At 34.3% G+C, this 19,326-nt stretch overlaps 1 protein-coding gene across 1 annotated transcript in view; it reads right to left on the bottom strand.

Moving 5' to 3' along the window:
• Positions 1 to 19,326, bottom strand: part of LOC129231354 (uncharacterized) — a 112,382-nt gene that overhangs the window by 58,590 nt on the left and 34,466 nt on the right. The window contains exons 5-8 of the mRNA XM_054865646.1: positions 17,688 to 17,753; positions 17,222 to 17,403; positions 15,415 to 15,491; positions 5,141 to 5,214 (exon numbers count right to left, since the gene is read on the bottom strand). Of these exons, the coding sequence (XP_054721621.1) occupies positions 5,141 to 5,214; positions 15,415 to 15,491; positions 17,222 to 17,403; positions 17,688 to 17,753 (399 nt within the window). The remainder of the gene's footprint in view (positions 1 to 5,140; positions 5,215 to 15,414; positions 15,492 to 17,221; positions 17,404 to 17,687; positions 17,754 to 19,326) is intronic.

Genomic DNA, 19,326 nt, shown 5'->3' on the forward strand with positions numbered 1-19,326 from the left:
TTGCATTTTATTTTAAAGTCCGCCATAATAGCATTGTAATGCAGCCACATAATCAAAAACTAAAAATTTTCACTAATGGCCAGTATTGAACTGGAGGTACATAGATTTCTCACCAAATGTTTTGATAAAACCCTGTCCAAAACAAGTCTGGTTCTGACCCTGACAAAAATAGTTGATTATTTATAAGAAAGAGCAGCTGCTAAATGTAGAATTTGATATAGAATAGGGATGTGCTGATTAATGAGAAATAATCCGCCCCTTTGCCAATTATTTATACTCAGCCAAATTTTGTCAATTAATTGGCGGAGCTTTTATTTTTTAAATAATCATTTTTAAGTGTTCTTTCATCAAGAAACTAATATGAACACTTTTATTAACTAGTGGTACCCACACAGCTTTGTCCGTAATAGAAAAATTAAAAGGTCTTTTGGTTTGCCTGTATATTTACAAATGTGTGGTGAATGTTCTTGCCTGGCTTGTACCTATGTTACGGTTCAACGTTATGATAATTTCGTAATTTACTCGTCCATCTTATGATAGTTTTCTTCTTAAAATTGGAATAAAAAAAGAACCACATCGAATTTTCGAAAAATCGCTTCGAGGTGCACACCCCCATGCTACAAACTAACTTTGTGCCAAATTTCATAAAAATCGGCCGAACGGTCTAGGCGCTATGCGCGTCACAGAGATCCTGACAGAGAGACTTTCAGCTGTATTATTAGTAAAGATAAATAAATGTAGTTTTCTGCAAACATTATACAAATACAAATACAAAAGTGACGACCAGCAACAGGCTCTGGGCCCAGCTAGGCTGGTCCGAGTCAATTTACAATCCCCAGTGAAGATCAATTGCCCTCTTAAAACTATCTACTCCCTTGCTCATTACCACCTCTTCCGGTAAACTGTTCCAAGGTTCCACTACCCTGCTAAAATAATAATTTTTCCTAACATCCATATTAGCCTGAGATTTAAATAGCTTAAAACAATGACCCCTTATCCTGTTTTCAGTGCTAAACTTCAGCCCCGTAACATCTTTCATTTTAATAAATTTAAACAACTGAATCACGTCCCCTCGGTCTCTTCTTTGCTCAAGACTGTACATTTTTAGCCTTCTAAGCCTGGAATCATAGTCTAAGTGAGAAAGTCCATTTATTAGCCTTGTAGCTCGCCTTTGAACCCTTTCCAATACATTAATGTCTTTCTTAAGATAAGGAGACCAAAACTGAACAGCATACTCCAAATGAGGTCTTACCAAACTTCTATATAAGGGCAGAAGAACTTCTTTAGATTTGTTTGAAATAGATCTATTGATAAACCCAAGCATCTTAATGGCCTTGTTACTAGCAATGCTGCACTGTTGGCTAAATTTAAATCCTGACTTATTAAGACCCCCTGATCAGCCTGCCTGACTAATGACTGAACCTTGCAAATAATAACTTGTACACTTATTTCCATGCCCTAAATGTAGCACTTGACATTTCCCAACATTAACAGCCATACCCCATTTATTAGCCCACTCCGTAATATGATCTAGATCCTCTTGCAGCTGTTTTGCTTGTTCTTCATTTTCTACAGTCCCCATAACTTTGACATCATCAGCAAAACAATTCATGTTCCCAGAAATATTTTTGTGAATATCGTTCATAAAAACAATGAACAAAACAGGCCCTAACACTAATCCTTGAGGAACCCCGCTTAAAACCTCACTCCAATTAGAATAATTTCCCCTTACAACTACCCTTTGTTTCCTTCCGGTCAGCCAGTTTTTTACCCAAATGAAAGTTTTCCCTCCTATTCCTATATCAGCTAATTTGCTAAGTAGAGCGACATGCGGTACCTTATTGAAAGCTTTTTGAAAATCAATGTAAACAACATCTACAGGCTTCTTATTGTCCAAAGCCATGGTAACTTTGTCATAGAAATGTAATAAATTAGTTGCACAAGATTTACCTTTCCTGAAACCGTACTGAAAACTAGTCAATAGATTATTAGTCTCTAGAAAATTTACTATCTTAATTTTTATCAATGTTTCAAAAATTTTGCAAACCACCGAAGTTAGCCTCACAGGTCTATAATTTCCCGCACTCTCTTTAGACCCTTTCTTGAAGAGCGGTGTAATGTTAGCCAGCTTCCAGTCCTCTGGCACTGTCCCCGAGTTATAAGAAGCATTGAAAATGTTTACGATTACATCTGCTAATTCTTCCGCAAATTCAACTAAAATTTTTGGATAAATACTATCAGGTCCCGGAGTCTTAGTCTCTTTAATTTTTTTCAAATGAAGTAAAACGTCATCCCTGGAAAATACAAAGTCCTCAAGCTGTACTATAGCTTGTGTCTTGTTGGCGTCAACTGTTGAGATACAGTTATCGTTAAAAACACTCGAAAAAGTTATTAAGAACATTAGCAATATCACTATCGTCCTGAATTAAAATTCCGTGCTCATCAACCAGTGGCCCAATATGACTATTTCGAACTTTCCCCGAATTAGCGTATGCAAAAAACTTCTTGGGATTCCTGTTTATGTTATCTGCCAGTCTTTGCTCCAACTCTCTTCTCTGAATCCGTACCAAATACTTAAATTTACGCCTTGCCTTACAATATTGGAGCCTATCTGCACTGTGACCAGTTTCTCTAAACCTATGAAAAGCAGCTTGCTTGTAATTTAGAGCATCTTTAGTTTCCCTGGAGAACCACATTGGCCAAATTTTAGATTAAATCACATGTCAGCATGAGATTTACTGATTGAGAGAAAATGTTGATTGCATTGAGAGTAGCAGGAGATTACTGACTGTACAGAATAAAAACAGAAAAAAGAGTATAGAAAGTGCATAAAACTAAATGAAATACGAAAGAATAACTCTTACAGCTAATATTCACACGCAGTAGTGTTCCAATCATGTTTTCTAAGGGTATACTCCTAGTAATCCATTATGCACAATATGTGTGCACGTTCATTTAAATAATGTGTCATAATATGAAAATTTTTGAAGCTTGAGGGTATACGCTAAATGTATAAAAAATGTTTGAGAGTATACAGCGTATATGGAGAACTCTATGGGAACACCACTGTTCACAGGACATTATCATTTGATAAAAAATACGTACATATTATTTTCATTCTTTTTACTAACTGATGGTGTAAGTAATATTACTATTTTTTTTTTTTTTTTTTTTTTTGAACAATTATACACATGTATACAATGTTGCAAATTTTTATACTTCTCTCCATTAACATATAGTTTTTTAGAAAACCTTATAATTTTTATAAATTAAACGGGTACTAACAATCAAAAAATAAATTTTAATCAAAAGTGCTCCTAAATTAGCTAGCTGACCACAGGCTCCCAACTAAATTTGTAAATTTTCATGTCCAGATAACATAATATTATTTTATTTAAACAATATGAATATTGGCTCAAAGACTATGGAACAAATTTTGAATTTATTTGGGAAAATAAGGAAAGTGGAGAAAAATAAATCATCTGTCAGAAATCAACTATAAACTATTTGTAAAGATAAAATTAGTAAAGAAAAAAAATGAGGAAGAAACTAGTAGTATTAAAAATAATCATCATGAGCACTAATCGGACCTCCGGTCAATTATCAACAGAGAATTAATCGGTAATCTGCCAATTTGCTTATCAGCGCATTCGAATATAGATCTTCATATATTTTGCTTTATATTCATGAAAGAAAAATAAATATCAAGAAATAACAAGACTGCATAATAAATAACAAGATATTATTTAAAACCACAACAATTTGCATTTAAATAAGATGTTATAATTTGAAATGAGTTTGAAATATTAATATATAGTACCTGGACGACCAAGCCTCGATCGGCTTGGAAAAGTTTTTTTTTTATACTTCAAACGCATGACGGTAACGAAAGATTATGATTCTCGTCAGTTGTTGGATATGCTTCAGAAAAACATGAGATTATACATGTAATCACTTGATCAGCATTATAGTCATTTCAGCTATAAGAAATCTACTACTGAATATAGGCCTCCTCTCCTTCACGGGCATCCACATAGGAAAGCTCTGAGCTGGTTTCGCATACATATTTAATGCACGGTATTGCCAAAAAAGTAGTTTCTAAGACCAAACATTGCGAAAATAAATATGAAAACATTGCTAGGATTGAAAATGCGCCGCAATCATTTTATAACACTAAAGTACCAAACAAAGATTCTGAATGCAATTAAATCAACATTTTGCTTTAAACTATCTGTTACATTTTTGTTTCCACTATACAATTTTCCTGTCATTAATTAAAATATTTTGAACTTGGAGCCAATTTTACTATGGTGAAATCGGTTTTAACCCAATACTTCCTTCCATACTATGTTGCGATTCACCATTTTATCCCAATCGAGATTTTCACTAGGAATAAGTGCTTTTAGTGTAGTTGGTCACTTTAGGCCAGAAAATGCTGCATACAGCATGCTATCCATAAAAACCGATGATGCACAAACCACTCCAACAAATTATGAAAGCAAAATATAAACAATCTCAAGACATATGTTTTTTTCAAAATAAAATTTAGATGTGCGCGTGATTTGAAAAAAAAAACATATAAAACTATTTGAAGTGTAAAAAAGAAAATAAGTAAATAAAATAAAATAAGACAGTCAAGCTTTTGTTTTGCTGAAAAAAAAAGCCTTACATTGACTTACGTAATGTTTTTGAATTTGTTTTTAGCCAAGTGTGATTGAAATTAGCTAAAGTGGCTAATATCAGCCAAGCCTGGCAACCCTAAGCAAGTTTTAAATTTTAAAGCGAGAAGAGACAGATTTTCATTGTTATGGTTGCAAATTGTCTGCCTTATGTGTCAATTCACAATTTTTTTCAGGGCTGAACTCAATTAGACTTTATATTAAAAAAAACTCTTTTTTGTAAAAAAAAATTGCATTTTTACAGAAAAAACACTGATGTAGATGAACTTAGAATGCTAAACTACAATTAAATCCAAAATTTCATCCAAACCCTTAGAGCCGTTTCCGAGATACGAAATATAAGTATATATACATACCCACAAGAATTGCTCGTTTTAAAGATATAAGATTTGAAAATGAATTTATATATTTTCAGAAAATAATAACTAAATTATGTGTGGATGAGAGATACAAGAACGTACAAAAAATATGGTGCCACCTCCAGGTTCTTGAGGAACAGGATTCCTGAACAGAGTCTTTTTAGCTGCCAAAATACCTAAAAGAAAAACAACATTGAATGCAAATTTTTTTGGAGGGGAGGGGGGGTAAACATCAGTAAGATTTCATTTTTAGTAAAAAATATGTTTAATATAAAAAAGTTAAGATCCCTCCTAAATATCCCCACATGTGGTCACTACCAGTAGTACAATTGGAATTTGAAACTGAAGCCAGTTAAAATAGCTTAAAATGATCATTTTAATTCAAAATATAGATAATTCCCAACTCAAAATTCAACATAATTCATTTATTTTGAGGATCATGGAATCAAAGATCTAAATACAAAATTAATTTGAGGAAATCTAGGATCTAGGTGGGATTGGCAAGGAAAACCAGGTCATATATCAGTGTTACCAGATTGGGGGAAATTCCCCCATTTTGGGGAAATGTGCTTTCTGGGGAAATTTTCGGAAAATGGATTTAGAGGTGTTGCGCGCCAAAGTAAGTTTCTAAATTTAAAAACTCTTACCATCTATTTAACTTCTTCAACGCTTCCAAAAGTCGCGGGGCAATGAAATCATTTGTACTGAAGTCTTCAGATATTCCTTCGTGTAGAAATTGTGACACAAACACTTGAACTTTTTAACTTAGAAAAATTTAATTACAGCACAATAAACTACAATGTTAGTTGCAAATAAAAACTTGTTAATTAATAAACACAACATAATGAAGATATCGGCAACGAACTCTCTCGAAAATAAAATCTCAAGAATTTTGAATATTACATACTGCTATAAGAACTGCTACGAGGTGCGCGAGTCCGGCTAATTTATTTAAACTTAACTACTCAGTTCAGTTCAGTTCTTGGGCGTTTTCCACACTCCCCACCTTGAGTTCAGGGCTCGGGACTCCGGAACTCAACTTCAATGCTGTCAGGCTAGGTGATGAACTGGTGGTGGTGGTGCAACACAAATCCTCAAGAACAGTCACAGGAGGGGGTTTTAACTTTTGAAGCTCACAAGATGACACCGCTCCCAACTCCAGAGAACACAACTTTTTAACAGGACGAATGAAGACACCCGTTTTTGTCTTGACTTTAGCAACTCGCACACATCCATCCTTACTTGTGAACACTTCTAGAACTCTTCCGAGTGGCCAGTCAATTCTTTTACAGTTATCTGTCCACACGATAACTAAGTCACCAACTTTTAGAACTGGAGAATTATTTCTATTAGTCACAGGTTGTCGCAACTGTCCGAGATATTCCACTCGAAATCTCGAACGGAGATCTTTTCGTATTTTCTGTGTATACGCGTGACGTTTATTTAATTTCTGATGATCCAGCACATCTAAGTCTGGAACACCGATTTCTCTAATCTCTTGCAAAAACATAGAAGGTGTAATCGGGGTAAGATCTTGAACGTCATCACTAACGTAAGTCAACGGTCGCGAATTTATGATACTCTCACAGTCGCAAAGGACTGTTAACATCTCTTCATAATCCAACGATGTTTGACCCAAAACTTTTCTTAAAATTCTCTTCAAAACTCCTACTAACCTTTCCCAAAATCCTCCCCACCAGGGAGCAGAAGGGGGGATAAAATTCCAAGCAATAGAAGAAGCAGTAGTTTCATCTTGAATCTTTTTCCAATCAATCTTGCTTAATTGGTTTTTTGCGCCAACGAAGTTCTTTCCGTTATCGGAATAGATAATTGACGGTCTGCCTCTTCTCGCGATGAATCTCCTCAACCCCAAAAGAAAGTTATCTGTAGACACTGAAGTCAACATCTCAACATGAACAGCTCTAAAAACAGCACAGGTGAAAATCAAAATCCAAACTTTTGAGTTATCTTTGAGGATCAAGGGTCCTGCTAGATCTATTCCTAGAATTTCGAAAACTGATGCATCTTTTACACGATTTTCCGGTAAAACACTTTCCTGAACTTCGGGCGGTTTAGAGTTGAATCTTCAACACACAATACAGGACTTGATTGCCTTCTTAATGGTTTTCCGGCTCTTCAAAATCCAGTACTTTTCTCGAAGCGCTGACATAAGCAGTTGTACGCCACAATGTCCTAACTCTTTATGTTTCCACCGAATGAGACTAAGGACAACCGGGTGTTCGGAGGGAAGTACAACTGGAAGCCGAAAATGCATGTCATCATCTCTAAAAAATATCTTCGTTTTCACTCGAATCAAGGCATCGTCGCCTACGATTGTATTGATCGATCTTAATCTTGCGTCAGGATTTCTTCCAAAAGCTTCTGATTGAATTTGCTTTAAAATTACTTGTTCAGCCTTTTGAAGCTCTTTACTGTCAAGAACACCAAATCGTCTATCTTTTTTGGATTTTTTACAATTTTCTACAAATTTGTAAATCCACGCGGTGATTCGTAGTAGTTTAACGTAAGAAGAATATCTGTAGTAGTATTTTCCCTTATCTTCGGAGTTAGTAGCTGTGATTATAACTTTCTTCTTTTCTGCGTTCACTACTTCCATGGCAGGCGGAAATTCGTCTTTCGGCCAATATTCGGCAGATCTCTTCAACCAGTCCGGTCCGCACAGCCATTCCGTACGCAATAGCTTTCCTAAGGTACATCCTCGGGACGGAATGTCAGCTACGTTCATTACTCCTGGTACGAATCTCCACTGTTCAATTTTTGTCAGTCTTCTGATTTCTTGAACACGATTTTCTACGAATGTTGCCCACGGGCCTTCCTTTTTTATCCAAAATAGCACATCCATAGAATCTGACCAAAAGACAGTTTTTACGGCTTCGAGACGTAAGTCGCATATGATGGTGTTTGCTAATCTAGCTCCAATCGAACAAGCTAAAAGTTCAAGACGAGGAATCGTAATCTTTTTTAAGGGAGCAACTCTAGCTCTAGCGGCAATCAAATGACAAGTTACTGGGGATCCAACCTGTTCCACTCTAAAATATATGCACGTAGCATAAGATGTCTTGCAAGCATCACAAAAAATGTGTAAAGTTATGTCTTTAAGAGTAAATGGCAATTTGGATAAACGTCGGGATATTTTTAGACTGTACAATTTTGCAATCTCATTTTTCCACTTTTCGAAACGCTTCACTAATTCATCGGGAAGCCGAGAATCCCACGAAGCTTTGATTTTCCAACATTCTTGTAAAATTATTTTGGGTATCAAAGTTATTGGGCAAGTAAAACCAATCGGATCGAAAATTTGATGTGTAACGGACAAAATAGTTCTTTTTGTGATTGGTCCATCTATTGTTATTTTTCTGACATCGCACGACAGCGTGTCTTCAGCGGTGTTCCACAAAAGTCCTAAAACCGACACCGGTTCACTTTTTTCCAAGTTAGCGATTTCAGGAATTAATGCATTACTCTGCCAACCTCTAAGATCAAATTTTGAGGATGATAAAAGCCTACAAGAATGTTCACGGAAATTTTCTAATTCTGCTACGCTGTCTACGCTAGCCACACAATTATCCACATAAAGAGAATCTCTAAGTTTTTGCGCAGTTTCTTTAAGTTCATCTGGGGCTTGATCGAGATGGTAAGCAAGTGTACCGGCCAGAGGAAAAGGGCTGCAACTTACGCCAAAAACGACACGAGCGTGGCGATAAATTAGTGTCTTTTCTGGATTGCCCTCTGCCCACCACAAAAAACGCAAAAAATCCCTATCGGCTGATTGCAAAGCTATCTGTAAAAAAGCTCGACGAATATCGGCAACCACCCCAAACTTTCCAATCCTGAAACGGTTCAAGATGGTAGGGATCAATTCTATCAAATTAGGCCCTTTCTCGTTGCAATCATTAAGAGATAAACCTCCTGGTAAATGAGCGGATCCGTCAAAAACTGGACGAATTCTAGTAGTCGAACTTTCCTTAACTACTGCTCTGTGTGGGAGATAATGAGAAGCAGTTTCAGTTTTATTTTCTGAAATTGGAATTTTTTCTATTATTCCCTCTGTTTCCCATTCACAAAAGACATTTTCGTAGTCCCCTAAGTTTCTTGTATATTTAAGATTTTTTTTACCGTATTTTTCAAACGTTTTTCTGCCAAATTTTTATGATCATTTAGCAAATGAGGATCTTTTACCCACGGTAAAGAAACAATATATCTCCCATCCTCTTGCCTTCCTATTGTATCTCTAAAATGCTTTAACGCCAATTCTTGAGCTTCTTTTTTATTTATTTCCTCACTTGGATCAAGAATTCCCAAAGAATCTAAATTCCACAAATCATTTATTTTAGCGTCATTAACATGAAGAGATAACAGTAACAGTGAATTATCTACGTTAGCTTTATTTGAGTCTTTTCCCATGAGTGTCCATCCCAACTTAGTTTTAACAGCAACTAAACCGTTCGAAAAATGTCTGATTCCATTCGCGTATAATTTATCCGCTATATCCGCTCCTAACAACATGTGTATTTCATTATTATTTTCTTCATACAAACATGTTTTACTCATTGACGATATATCACTCAAAAATATACCAGCCCGCTTCAAAATTTTAATACACTGACCTGTCTTAGCCTTCGGAATAAAAGCGCAAATTTTCTTCTGATCCATTACTTCAATTTGAAAACTATGCTTCCGATCAAGACTACTCAAGAGCACAGAATAACGATTATGCTGTTCTGTAGTTTCTATCCCTCCAAAAAGCCCATGCTTAACAATTTCAGTTCCCGAACTCTTTAACCCCATTTTATTTGCAGCAAATTCCGAAATGTAACTTTTTTGTGACCCTGAATCGACAATTACACGCAGTAAATGTTCTAAACCTTGATTTCGAATACGCACAATTAAAGTTTGCAAATAAACTTCATTCGACGAAGATTGGTTTGAGAGGACGGAATTTTCAGGAGGGACATTCTTATCTACGTTAAGTTTCTGCTTATATTTAGTAAAACACATTAAAGAAGAATGTTTTCCCTTACAATGCTTACAATTTACGTTTGCTTTACAAAACCGAGAAATATGCTTCCTAATTTCTAAACACTTGAAACACGCTCCCTTTTTCATCAGGATATTTTTCCGTTCTTCTAGCGATAAATTACTGGCAGATTCACATTCAGAACTGAAATGGGTAAATGAATCGCAAAATACGCATTTAATTTTTCTGGGATTTTCTATCTCATCGGTAGAAATCAGTTCAGACGCGGTAGCGATTTGTTTCCTATTCTTCCTTGAATCATTTCTAACACGGTTTTCGACAGTGTTTTGCCTATGTGGCGCGAAAGTCTCGTTGGGGGAAATTTGATTTATGTTAACTGACATAATATGCATTGCTCTTTCTCGCGACATCAAAGATTTTGACAGAAAATCAAGTAAGTTTGTCAGATTTGAATGGGTATTACTTTCTAATTTGCTATATTCTAAAACTAAATCCGCAGGAAGGATTTTTAATAGCAGGGGGCATAATACACTAGTGTAATTTTCCGATGACAAACCTAATGCTTCTAAACACCGTATTTGCGTTGTACAGTTGTCATAAAATCTTCGAAATGCACGAACATCATTAGAGTCTCTAAGAGGTTGCATATTGATGATATTATTCATATGAGCACTAATTAATAAGTCAGTTTCAGCATATCGGTCCTTCAATGCTCTTATCGCGTTATCATAATTTTCAGCTGTAATTGGAAATCCTTCAACTGTGTTCATGGCAGTTCCACCTAAATATGCCTTTAGGTAGTTGAATTTGTCAACATTATTCAAAAGTTCATTTTTATGTATCGCAGATTCAAAACTGTTCCAGAATGTTAACCATTGGCTCACATCTCCGTAAAACTTCGCGATAGTCAATTTCGGAAGTTTAACTCGTATAGTACTGTTGCTGCTTGTTTCAAAGCTTCTATTTTGATTTTCGCTGATGCGACTGACTTCCAACGAATTCTGACGCATTTCATTAATTCGTTTAGTAGCTCGAAACTTCCAAACAGTCGCTTTCTCGCGATATTCTTCCGAAGTTTCAATTTCTTTTTCGAGTTCGTTCGGTTCAAAATTAGCTTCTAGTTCGCTATCTACAGCGCTTAGCATTTCAAATTTTAAAGTTAATATTTCTACAAGTTCTTCCACGATGTTTGCATCCACCTCACTCTTTGCCAATTCTGTTTCTAGCTTATTTACTGCTTTTGTTACAGCAGCTCGCATTACAGCTCGCTTTTTACATAAATTTTCTACACTTTTTGACATTTTAGGTTGAATATCTTCATTTGTTTTAGACATTTCAACAAAGTTCTTAACTTTTAAATACAAATCAAATAAAATAACTTCACTGCAGTCCCGGCAGGGATGCCATGTTGCGCGCCAAAGTAAGTTTCTAAATTTAAAAACTCTTACCATCTATTTAACTTCTTCAACGCTTCCAAAAGTCGCGGGGCAATGAAATCATTTGTACTGAAGTCTTCAGATATGCCTTCGTGTAGAAATTGTGACACAAACACTTGAACTTTTTAACTTAGAAAAATTTAATTACAGCACAATAAACTACAATGTTAGTTGCAAATAAAAACTTGTTAATTAATAAACACAACATAATGAAGATATCGGCAACGAACTCTCTCGAAAATAAAATCTCAAGAATTTTGAATATTACATACTGCTATAAGAACTGCTACGAGGTGCGCGAGTCCGGCTAATTTATTTAAACTTAACTACTCAGTTCAGTTCAGTTCTTGGGCGTTTTCCACAAGAGGGGAGTTCTTTGGGGGAAAATTTATTTCTTGGGGAAAACCTCAGGAAAAAAGAATTTGTTTTGTATTTAAATTCGTGTCTTTGAATCTGGTAGTTACATTACTTGTATCAAACAGCGTTGGTTTAGCTTTGGACTTGATGGAATTCGCATTTTGTGGAATATTATGCTACGGAATTCGTATTAAAGTTCTGCATGAGTAACTAGTTGATACGTGAAACGGATAAAAATAAGTGAGCGGGATGAAGAATGTTCTTGGATAAATATATACAAAGTTCATAGTTTAAATGTACATACAGAAGCAGAGTAGTAAATGCGAGTAGAAAAAAATATTCCGCTATTCTAATCTCTCGTTCAAGCGCTTGTATTTATGAAGACAAAAAAAAAAAAAAAAGCGAAGAAGGAAAAAATAAAATGAAATTGGGGAATTTTATAAGAAAATTTGGTAATTCGGGGATTTTTTTTTTTTGTCAAGAGACAAATTATCACAAGAAGTCAATTGATTTCATGAAAATATTAGTGGAAAAATACTTTTCGAATTTGGAGAATTTTGATAGAAAACATCGCTTTTTGGGGAAAAGTTGGACAGGAAGTGGGGAAATCTGGATTTGACCATCTGGCAACACTGTCATATAGCATTTGAATGAAAGGAGACTTCCACTTTTTTTCTTGAAAAGGTTTTAATCATTAGTTTGTAACTAAAAAAATGCACACCTCTAAGTCACTTTCAATATCCAGCTTTGCTTAATACATGTGTGCTAATGCGGAAAAATCTAAATTCACAAAAGGATTAGGACGAAAATTGCATTAAAACCCTTAAAATATATTTAAAAAACAATAACTGTGAAACTACCTACTAGTGACTACTAAATTTTCCTGTTTCAATTTCATTACAATCAAGCCACTTCTGAAATCTTTCTATGTCTCCGCAAAAGGGCCACTCCCAAGTTTAGAGCTCTTGAATTAAAACATTATTACGGGGCAGAAATAAACAAAAACAAGCTGATGTGTGCCTCACATGACTTCTTTTTACTCTAATTTAATGTCATTTTCTCATTATTGGTAATTTCAATGTGATTCAATAGTTTACTCCCTAAATATCACCAGCAGTGGTCAAATTGAAACCAGATTTAAAAAAAAAAATCGCCAAATTTGTTGCCAAGTTGGCGACAAACACCACTTGAGTTTACATCGAAAATAACAATGATTTCCCCCCAAAAGGGGCAAAAGATCCCCTTAGAAACACTAGAATGCAACCAAAAGGCGAGGTGCAAAACCAGACCCCACTAGGAGTCTACATACCAAATTTCAACTTTCTAGGACATACTGTTCTTGAGTTATGCAACATACATATGCACATCCGCACATATGCATATCCGCACATACATACATACATACGTACCTACAGACGTCACGAGAAAACTCGTTATAACTAACTCGGGAGTCGTCAAAATGGATATTTTGCGTGTCTATACATTCTTAGGCACTTATTCACAAATGGTCGAGTCGAAAAAAAACTCAACATTCATTTGGAGGTGAGCAAAATGGAATTTAGGGTCGATTTTTGAGTGAAAATTTTTTTGCGAATACAATATTTTCTTTTTTGAAAAAGGAAGTAAAAAAAACCACATAGAGAGGGTACCTAACTGGTGCTGTTGAAATTTTTTAACTCTGAAACGAAATGACAATAGGTTCAAATCCTATGCACAGAATGTAGTGATCAATCTCATACGTGCAAAATTACGCATCCCACAAAGCGTTGACAGTTAAGCTGGTCGGAAGAATCAAAAAATATTGCTGGTTTATTGTCCCCAAATCAAAAACACAACAAAACATTCCAAACCACCTAGCTTTAGATAAGAATTGATACCAACAACATTTGAGGCAATGAGAAGCTAAGGGATGTAAGTGGACACTTTCAAGTTTTGAGTATAATGTGTTTTAAGTTGCGGGGCTCAATAGGCTTTCATTGATTTTTTTTCTAAAGCACCTGCCAGGGCTACTAGTACCATGTCTTGCCCCAAGACAGAGGAGAGGATCACCTACCATTTGTGCTGTTCATTTCCAAATTTTTAATTTTTCCACTTACATCCCTTTGTTTCTCACTGACTCATTTGATAACATACGATTCACATTAGAGGGGAAAGTAAGGTGGGATATCCAAATCTGACCAAAATTTTAGGTGGTACTTTAAAATTTTAGTGGGAGTATTATTTTCATTTTTTATAATTTTATTTTTTATTTCTTGAACATTTCAGACAATTATTAATTTCAACTAAGTGTTTGCAAAGCATGTAGCCTACAACTTATTTAACAAGCATAACATTGAAAGAGAATGTTCCATTTGTTTGCTAGAATAAATTATAATATTTTATTACTTCAGAAATAGATTAATTTTTAAATAATTAACATTAAAATTGCTTAATATCTGCTACATAGGAAATATTAGTTTTTTAAATCAATCATTTACTAAATGGTGTGCTAATAAAATACTAAAAATGTATATGAATGCCACCAAAAAAAAAGTCCGAAAATGCCGACAAAAGCATTTTAATGCGAATAGGAGCAGAAAAAAATTTAAAGTTTCAAAGAGTGTTTGAGCATTCAGCAAACCCGAATAAAGCTATTTTCAATTTTTTAATCCTGTTTCTTCGTGGATATTCTTTCATTCATTGATAATAAGATGGCAGCTGAAATTACAGTAAGCCATTCCATTTATACTGGCTATCTTATAAAAAAAAAAAAAATGAAAACTCCGAGATGAGAAATTTGGAGACACTTTTAAAATGTTTGACCTCTAATGTTGATCAATGGAAGCAGCCTGCAAATGGATTTTAACTGATTGGGATTTTAGAAAAAATTGCAGGAATTGTGCAATCCCACATCCTAGTGCAAACCCAATGATAAGGGGATATACATTATTCACATAAGGATGATTTTGGCAAATTTTTGACCCCCCCCCCCCCATTTTACATAAGATTCCATTTCGATTTTCAAAATAATGAAGTAACGAATCTTACATCACTGGAATCGTTATTAAATTCACTGTTAGTAATTATTTTAAAAAAAACCTTTTTGTGCAAAGAAATATTTACTAAAAGGAATCTAGACTGCATGTTTTCTAGACAAATATTTTTTGTATATGATGCGATACTAATTAAAAATAAGACATGCCATACACAGTGATTCTTTTTTTTTTTTTTAAACACTATTCATTCTTTGAAAAACAAGTAAAAAACTGCTCATTCAAATACGTTTTTTACCTTCCAGAAGCAAATGAAATATTATCACTGCCAAACCACTTGACCGCATGATTTCTAATATAAGATATCGACTTGGAAAACATTATGTAAGAATGAGTCTGACCCTCCCCCCAAGTAAGGGTATGCAGAGATTTTTTCAACCCCTCCTCCCCCTCAGGATCCTTACATAATTAATAAATGGCCCCTAATGATGATGATAATGGCATAAGTATTAGCAGCATTCAATGATATTTAACTTTCAAAACGTCTTCAGAAGAAAACTCTGATAAACAAATGCTTTCAAAGCACATTATTCAAGAGTCATTGATACAGACCTGGAGTATCTGGTCCACCAGCAAATTTGTGAGGAGACAGGAAGACAGCATCCTTATAGGCAAGCCCTTCATTTTCTCTGAAATGACAAAAAAAAAAAAAAAAAAAATTCAAACGTATCTTTACACAATAAAAAATAGCATATAATTGTACAATACTAACTTATAGTGTAAGTTATAATTTATTATTATTTATTTATTTATTTGAAGAAGTATTTTATTGATAATAAAGTTTTAAAAGTTATGTTAGAGTTTCTTAAATTTCAAAATGCCAATTATTATTCAAGGAGCTCTGTTGAAGAAAGGTTACCCAGAATCCCAAAACATAAGTAAGCAAATTTCATCTGCAAGGTGTAAAAAAAAAAAAAAAAGAAAAGAAAATGCTGTTTTCCTACATTCAGAGCAAAATTGTTTATAAAAAATAAGAAAAAATGTGAAAATTGAGAACTAAGTTTGTGAAAAACTTTTGAAGTAAAGCTTTTACTTTCATTTTTAATCGCTCCTCATGTTTCAATTTTACATTTGAATGGAATTTTTCATGTTTAATGACTTTTTCCTTTTATTTGGTATATTGTTTTATATACAGTAAAACCCCTCTAAAGCAGACACTAACGGGACAATATTTTTTGTCCGCTATAGAGGGGTGTCCACAGGACAGGGGTTTGATGATGTTATTTGCCTTGGAATCAGGGAACTAAAAATTGTCCGCATAAGAAAGGTGTCCGCATTTGAGGGGTGTCCGTTAGGAGGGGTTTTACTGTAGTAATGGCTTAATTTCATTATTTGGTCTTTGTTTTAAAAAAATCATTTTAACGTAACTTTTATTCTTGTTCAATGTCTTGTTTTGTTCAAAAATTAACCACTGAATTTTTAATTACTACAATCTTGATTTTTGCAATGTTTGAGAAGAAGATAAGTACTTTGTTTTGACCAATACCCCGTTAATACTAAATGCCTGTCGCTTTCTCACTTTTAACTAAAGTGAACCCAAATCCAGGGAACGAGGACAAGTAAATTTTGGTATGGAGGATACTGCCATCTATCGAAGGTATCAGAAGTTAAGTCCGTTTCTAAAAGAGTTTCTAAGATATTTACCTTATTCACTGATAAAGGCACATGTTGTATGTAACTTTCAAACATCATATGTACCTTAAGTTAGAACTTTATGTAATAATATCGCTCATTTGGAAGAAGAGTGAAAAATACAAGAGTAAAATTTCACAAGGGAAGCGTTTGAAGTTGAGCTCTTCAGGCAATTCGCATTAAGAAAAGTAAGTTTGCTCTGCTTCCCAGTGGTTAATATTCGAACAAAAAATCTGTCATTATTTTCCAAAGAAGACAACGTCCCTAGAAGGTCTTTAAGCGAAAAAAAAAAGAAAATTAAAAATTTTGTTTTGTGGCCTCTTATTTTCAAACAAGCAATATATTGTGAAATACACCGCCAGCTCAGTCATTTCCAACAGAGGACTGCAGTTTCGTGCTTATTAGCACTCATCAGCCCAGCATAGGAAAGTGACTGAGCTGGAGATGGAAAACCTCTTAAGGAAGCCAAGAGTGCCAAACAAACTGGTAGCTAATACAGAATTAGCACTGACCAGACGAGTGACTGAAGCAATGGTTCGATTCAACTCGAATTTTGAAGGCAAGGCAGGAATATTCAGTAAGTTACAAAGTGTTGGAAATGACTGAGCTGGCGGTGTATTTCACGTATTTCTGCCTTAGCCCTGACTTAGGGTGTAACTTATTGAATAAGCGATATATTGTTTTCGAAAAATGTTCACATCAAAATAAACACTATTAAATGACTTACCCTGTAATAACAGGATTCATGTCAATTTTGACATAAGGACCAGCACAAGCGTAATCCCAAAAAGACAATGCTTCATATCTGTGAAGAAGTATGGAAACGGCTATGTCATCAGTCAAGATGCCTGTTATGTTTGAAGCCGCACTAAAACTTCCTATCAAGTGGCAATCTTTTCCGGAATATTTCTACAAAAAAAAAAATTAATAAGAACTCTTTAAATTAGTAAAAATATTTGTAATGTATTTCTGCTATTGCACAACTATTTTGAACGTTAAAGAATACAGTCAGAAATCCGTATATCAAAGTAGCAAATTGTCAGAAAAATATTCGATGTATAGAAATTTCGATACATAGAAGCAATTTTAGTTTATCATTACTAGCTCCTAAAATATTTAAAGTTAAGGTTAATTGTCGTGTATGAAATTTGAGTGAAAGTTTTCTGAAAGTTTCTGCAACAAAATATCAATACCTGGAGTTCATTTTCAAGGCACTTTAGATCAACAAGTCCATTTACGTCTTCCTTAATTCTAATGACCTAAAAGAATGAAAGAATGTTGGGAATGGATCACAGAAGAAAATTATTTATACTAAAAAAAGGGGGGAAGGGGAGATAATGTGATTAGGATTAGAATGGAAAATTCATGCCTCTTGGCACATTTAGAATTCAATTTCAATTCACTACATTTAATGTCAACATTGTTTGACCAATTCATACATCAAATGATGTATGAATTGGTCTAGTAAATGGTTAATTCCATTCTCAGCTATGTTTAAAATAGTTTTTTAGTTCCCAGCCAAAAGTTTTTCAGAAATTTCCAATTTTTAACACGTTGAAAAGAACTCATAAAGTAGACAAGAGAAGTAAATATAAACAAAAGAAGGGGAAAAAAAAAACTTAAGCAATATTTCATTTAAACAATTTACTTCAGCTTATTTAGAATTTAATTACAATTCACTAGATTGAAAGCCAGTATTGTTTGATCAATTAAAAACCAGTCATGTCTAGTAAATGGTAGATTCCATTCTTCGCTATGTCTAAAATCTTTTTAAATTTCTTTAATTCCTAGTCATAAGTTTTTCATGAATTAATGACTTTTAACGCATCGAAAAGAATTCTTAAATAACACAAAAGTTGTAAATGTAAACAAAAGAAAAAACAAACAAATTTCTTAATTTTTAAGCAATATTTCTTTTAAACATATCACTTTAATTTTCACCAAACATAAGCCTTTCGGAAATGGATTTTGTAATCAAATATTTAAACTAGAGTTAGAATTGAAAGAGTTATTTGAATAACTCTTTTGACTTTAACTCTTATCAAATTATTCAAAACTACCCCAATTCATCAGAGCTTCATTTTTAGGAATCTTTCTATATTTTAAGGAAAATCTTGCTCACTTTATTTTCAACTTGTTTCTGTAATTTAGTTGGCTCCCCCCACCCCTCTTTCTTCTATTAGCCTTTATTTTTCTTTTCAGAAATTTTGTGTTCTTTTTCTTCATTCTTTACAGTTATAGAATTTGCCATTTCTTTTTTGGCCTCAGTTGCTTAACCTTCCGCCAATCACATTCCTTCTTGTGCAGGTTCTGTACCAGTGAAAAAGCGTTTGAACATGGTTCGCAGGGGCGGACTAGCCAGGTCGACTAGTCGGGGATCCCCGACTGGGTCAACAACCGAGTGAGCCACTTTCAGCAATTTTTTTTATTGAACTTAATACATTTAAATTCACACCTAACATTTTTTAAATCATAATAAAAAAAATAAATTAATTAATTATAAAAAAAATAAATTTGTTTTCTCTATGTGAAAAAAGAGTTTGAAAACCAGTTTATTCTTTTTCCATTCCTTAGTAGGGACCAAAGTAAATAGCTCCCCCAAGTCTAGACGTCCGAACGCTTTCCTCTCATCAACTTTCTCTCTAGTTTTTAGACTTTGGGGACCATGGCTCCCACATTGAGGAAACGGAGGGGGGTCAGAGAAATTGGGGTTTGACGTGGCCTGAAAAAGGGCCCGAGATGAAAAAAGAGGGTTAAAACTTTATATTTGTACATCTATTATCTAAAAGAAGTACTTTTGACTGAAGGAAACAACCCCATTGAGGAACTTGA

The sequence above is a fragment of the Uloborus diversus genome, chromosome 10, assembly GCF_026930045.1.
Source record: "Uloborus diversus isolate 005 chromosome 10, Udiv.v.3.1, whole genome shotgun sequence".
Lineage (NCBI taxonomy): Eukaryota > Metazoa > Arthropoda > Arachnida > Araneae > Uloboridae > Uloborus > Uloborus diversus.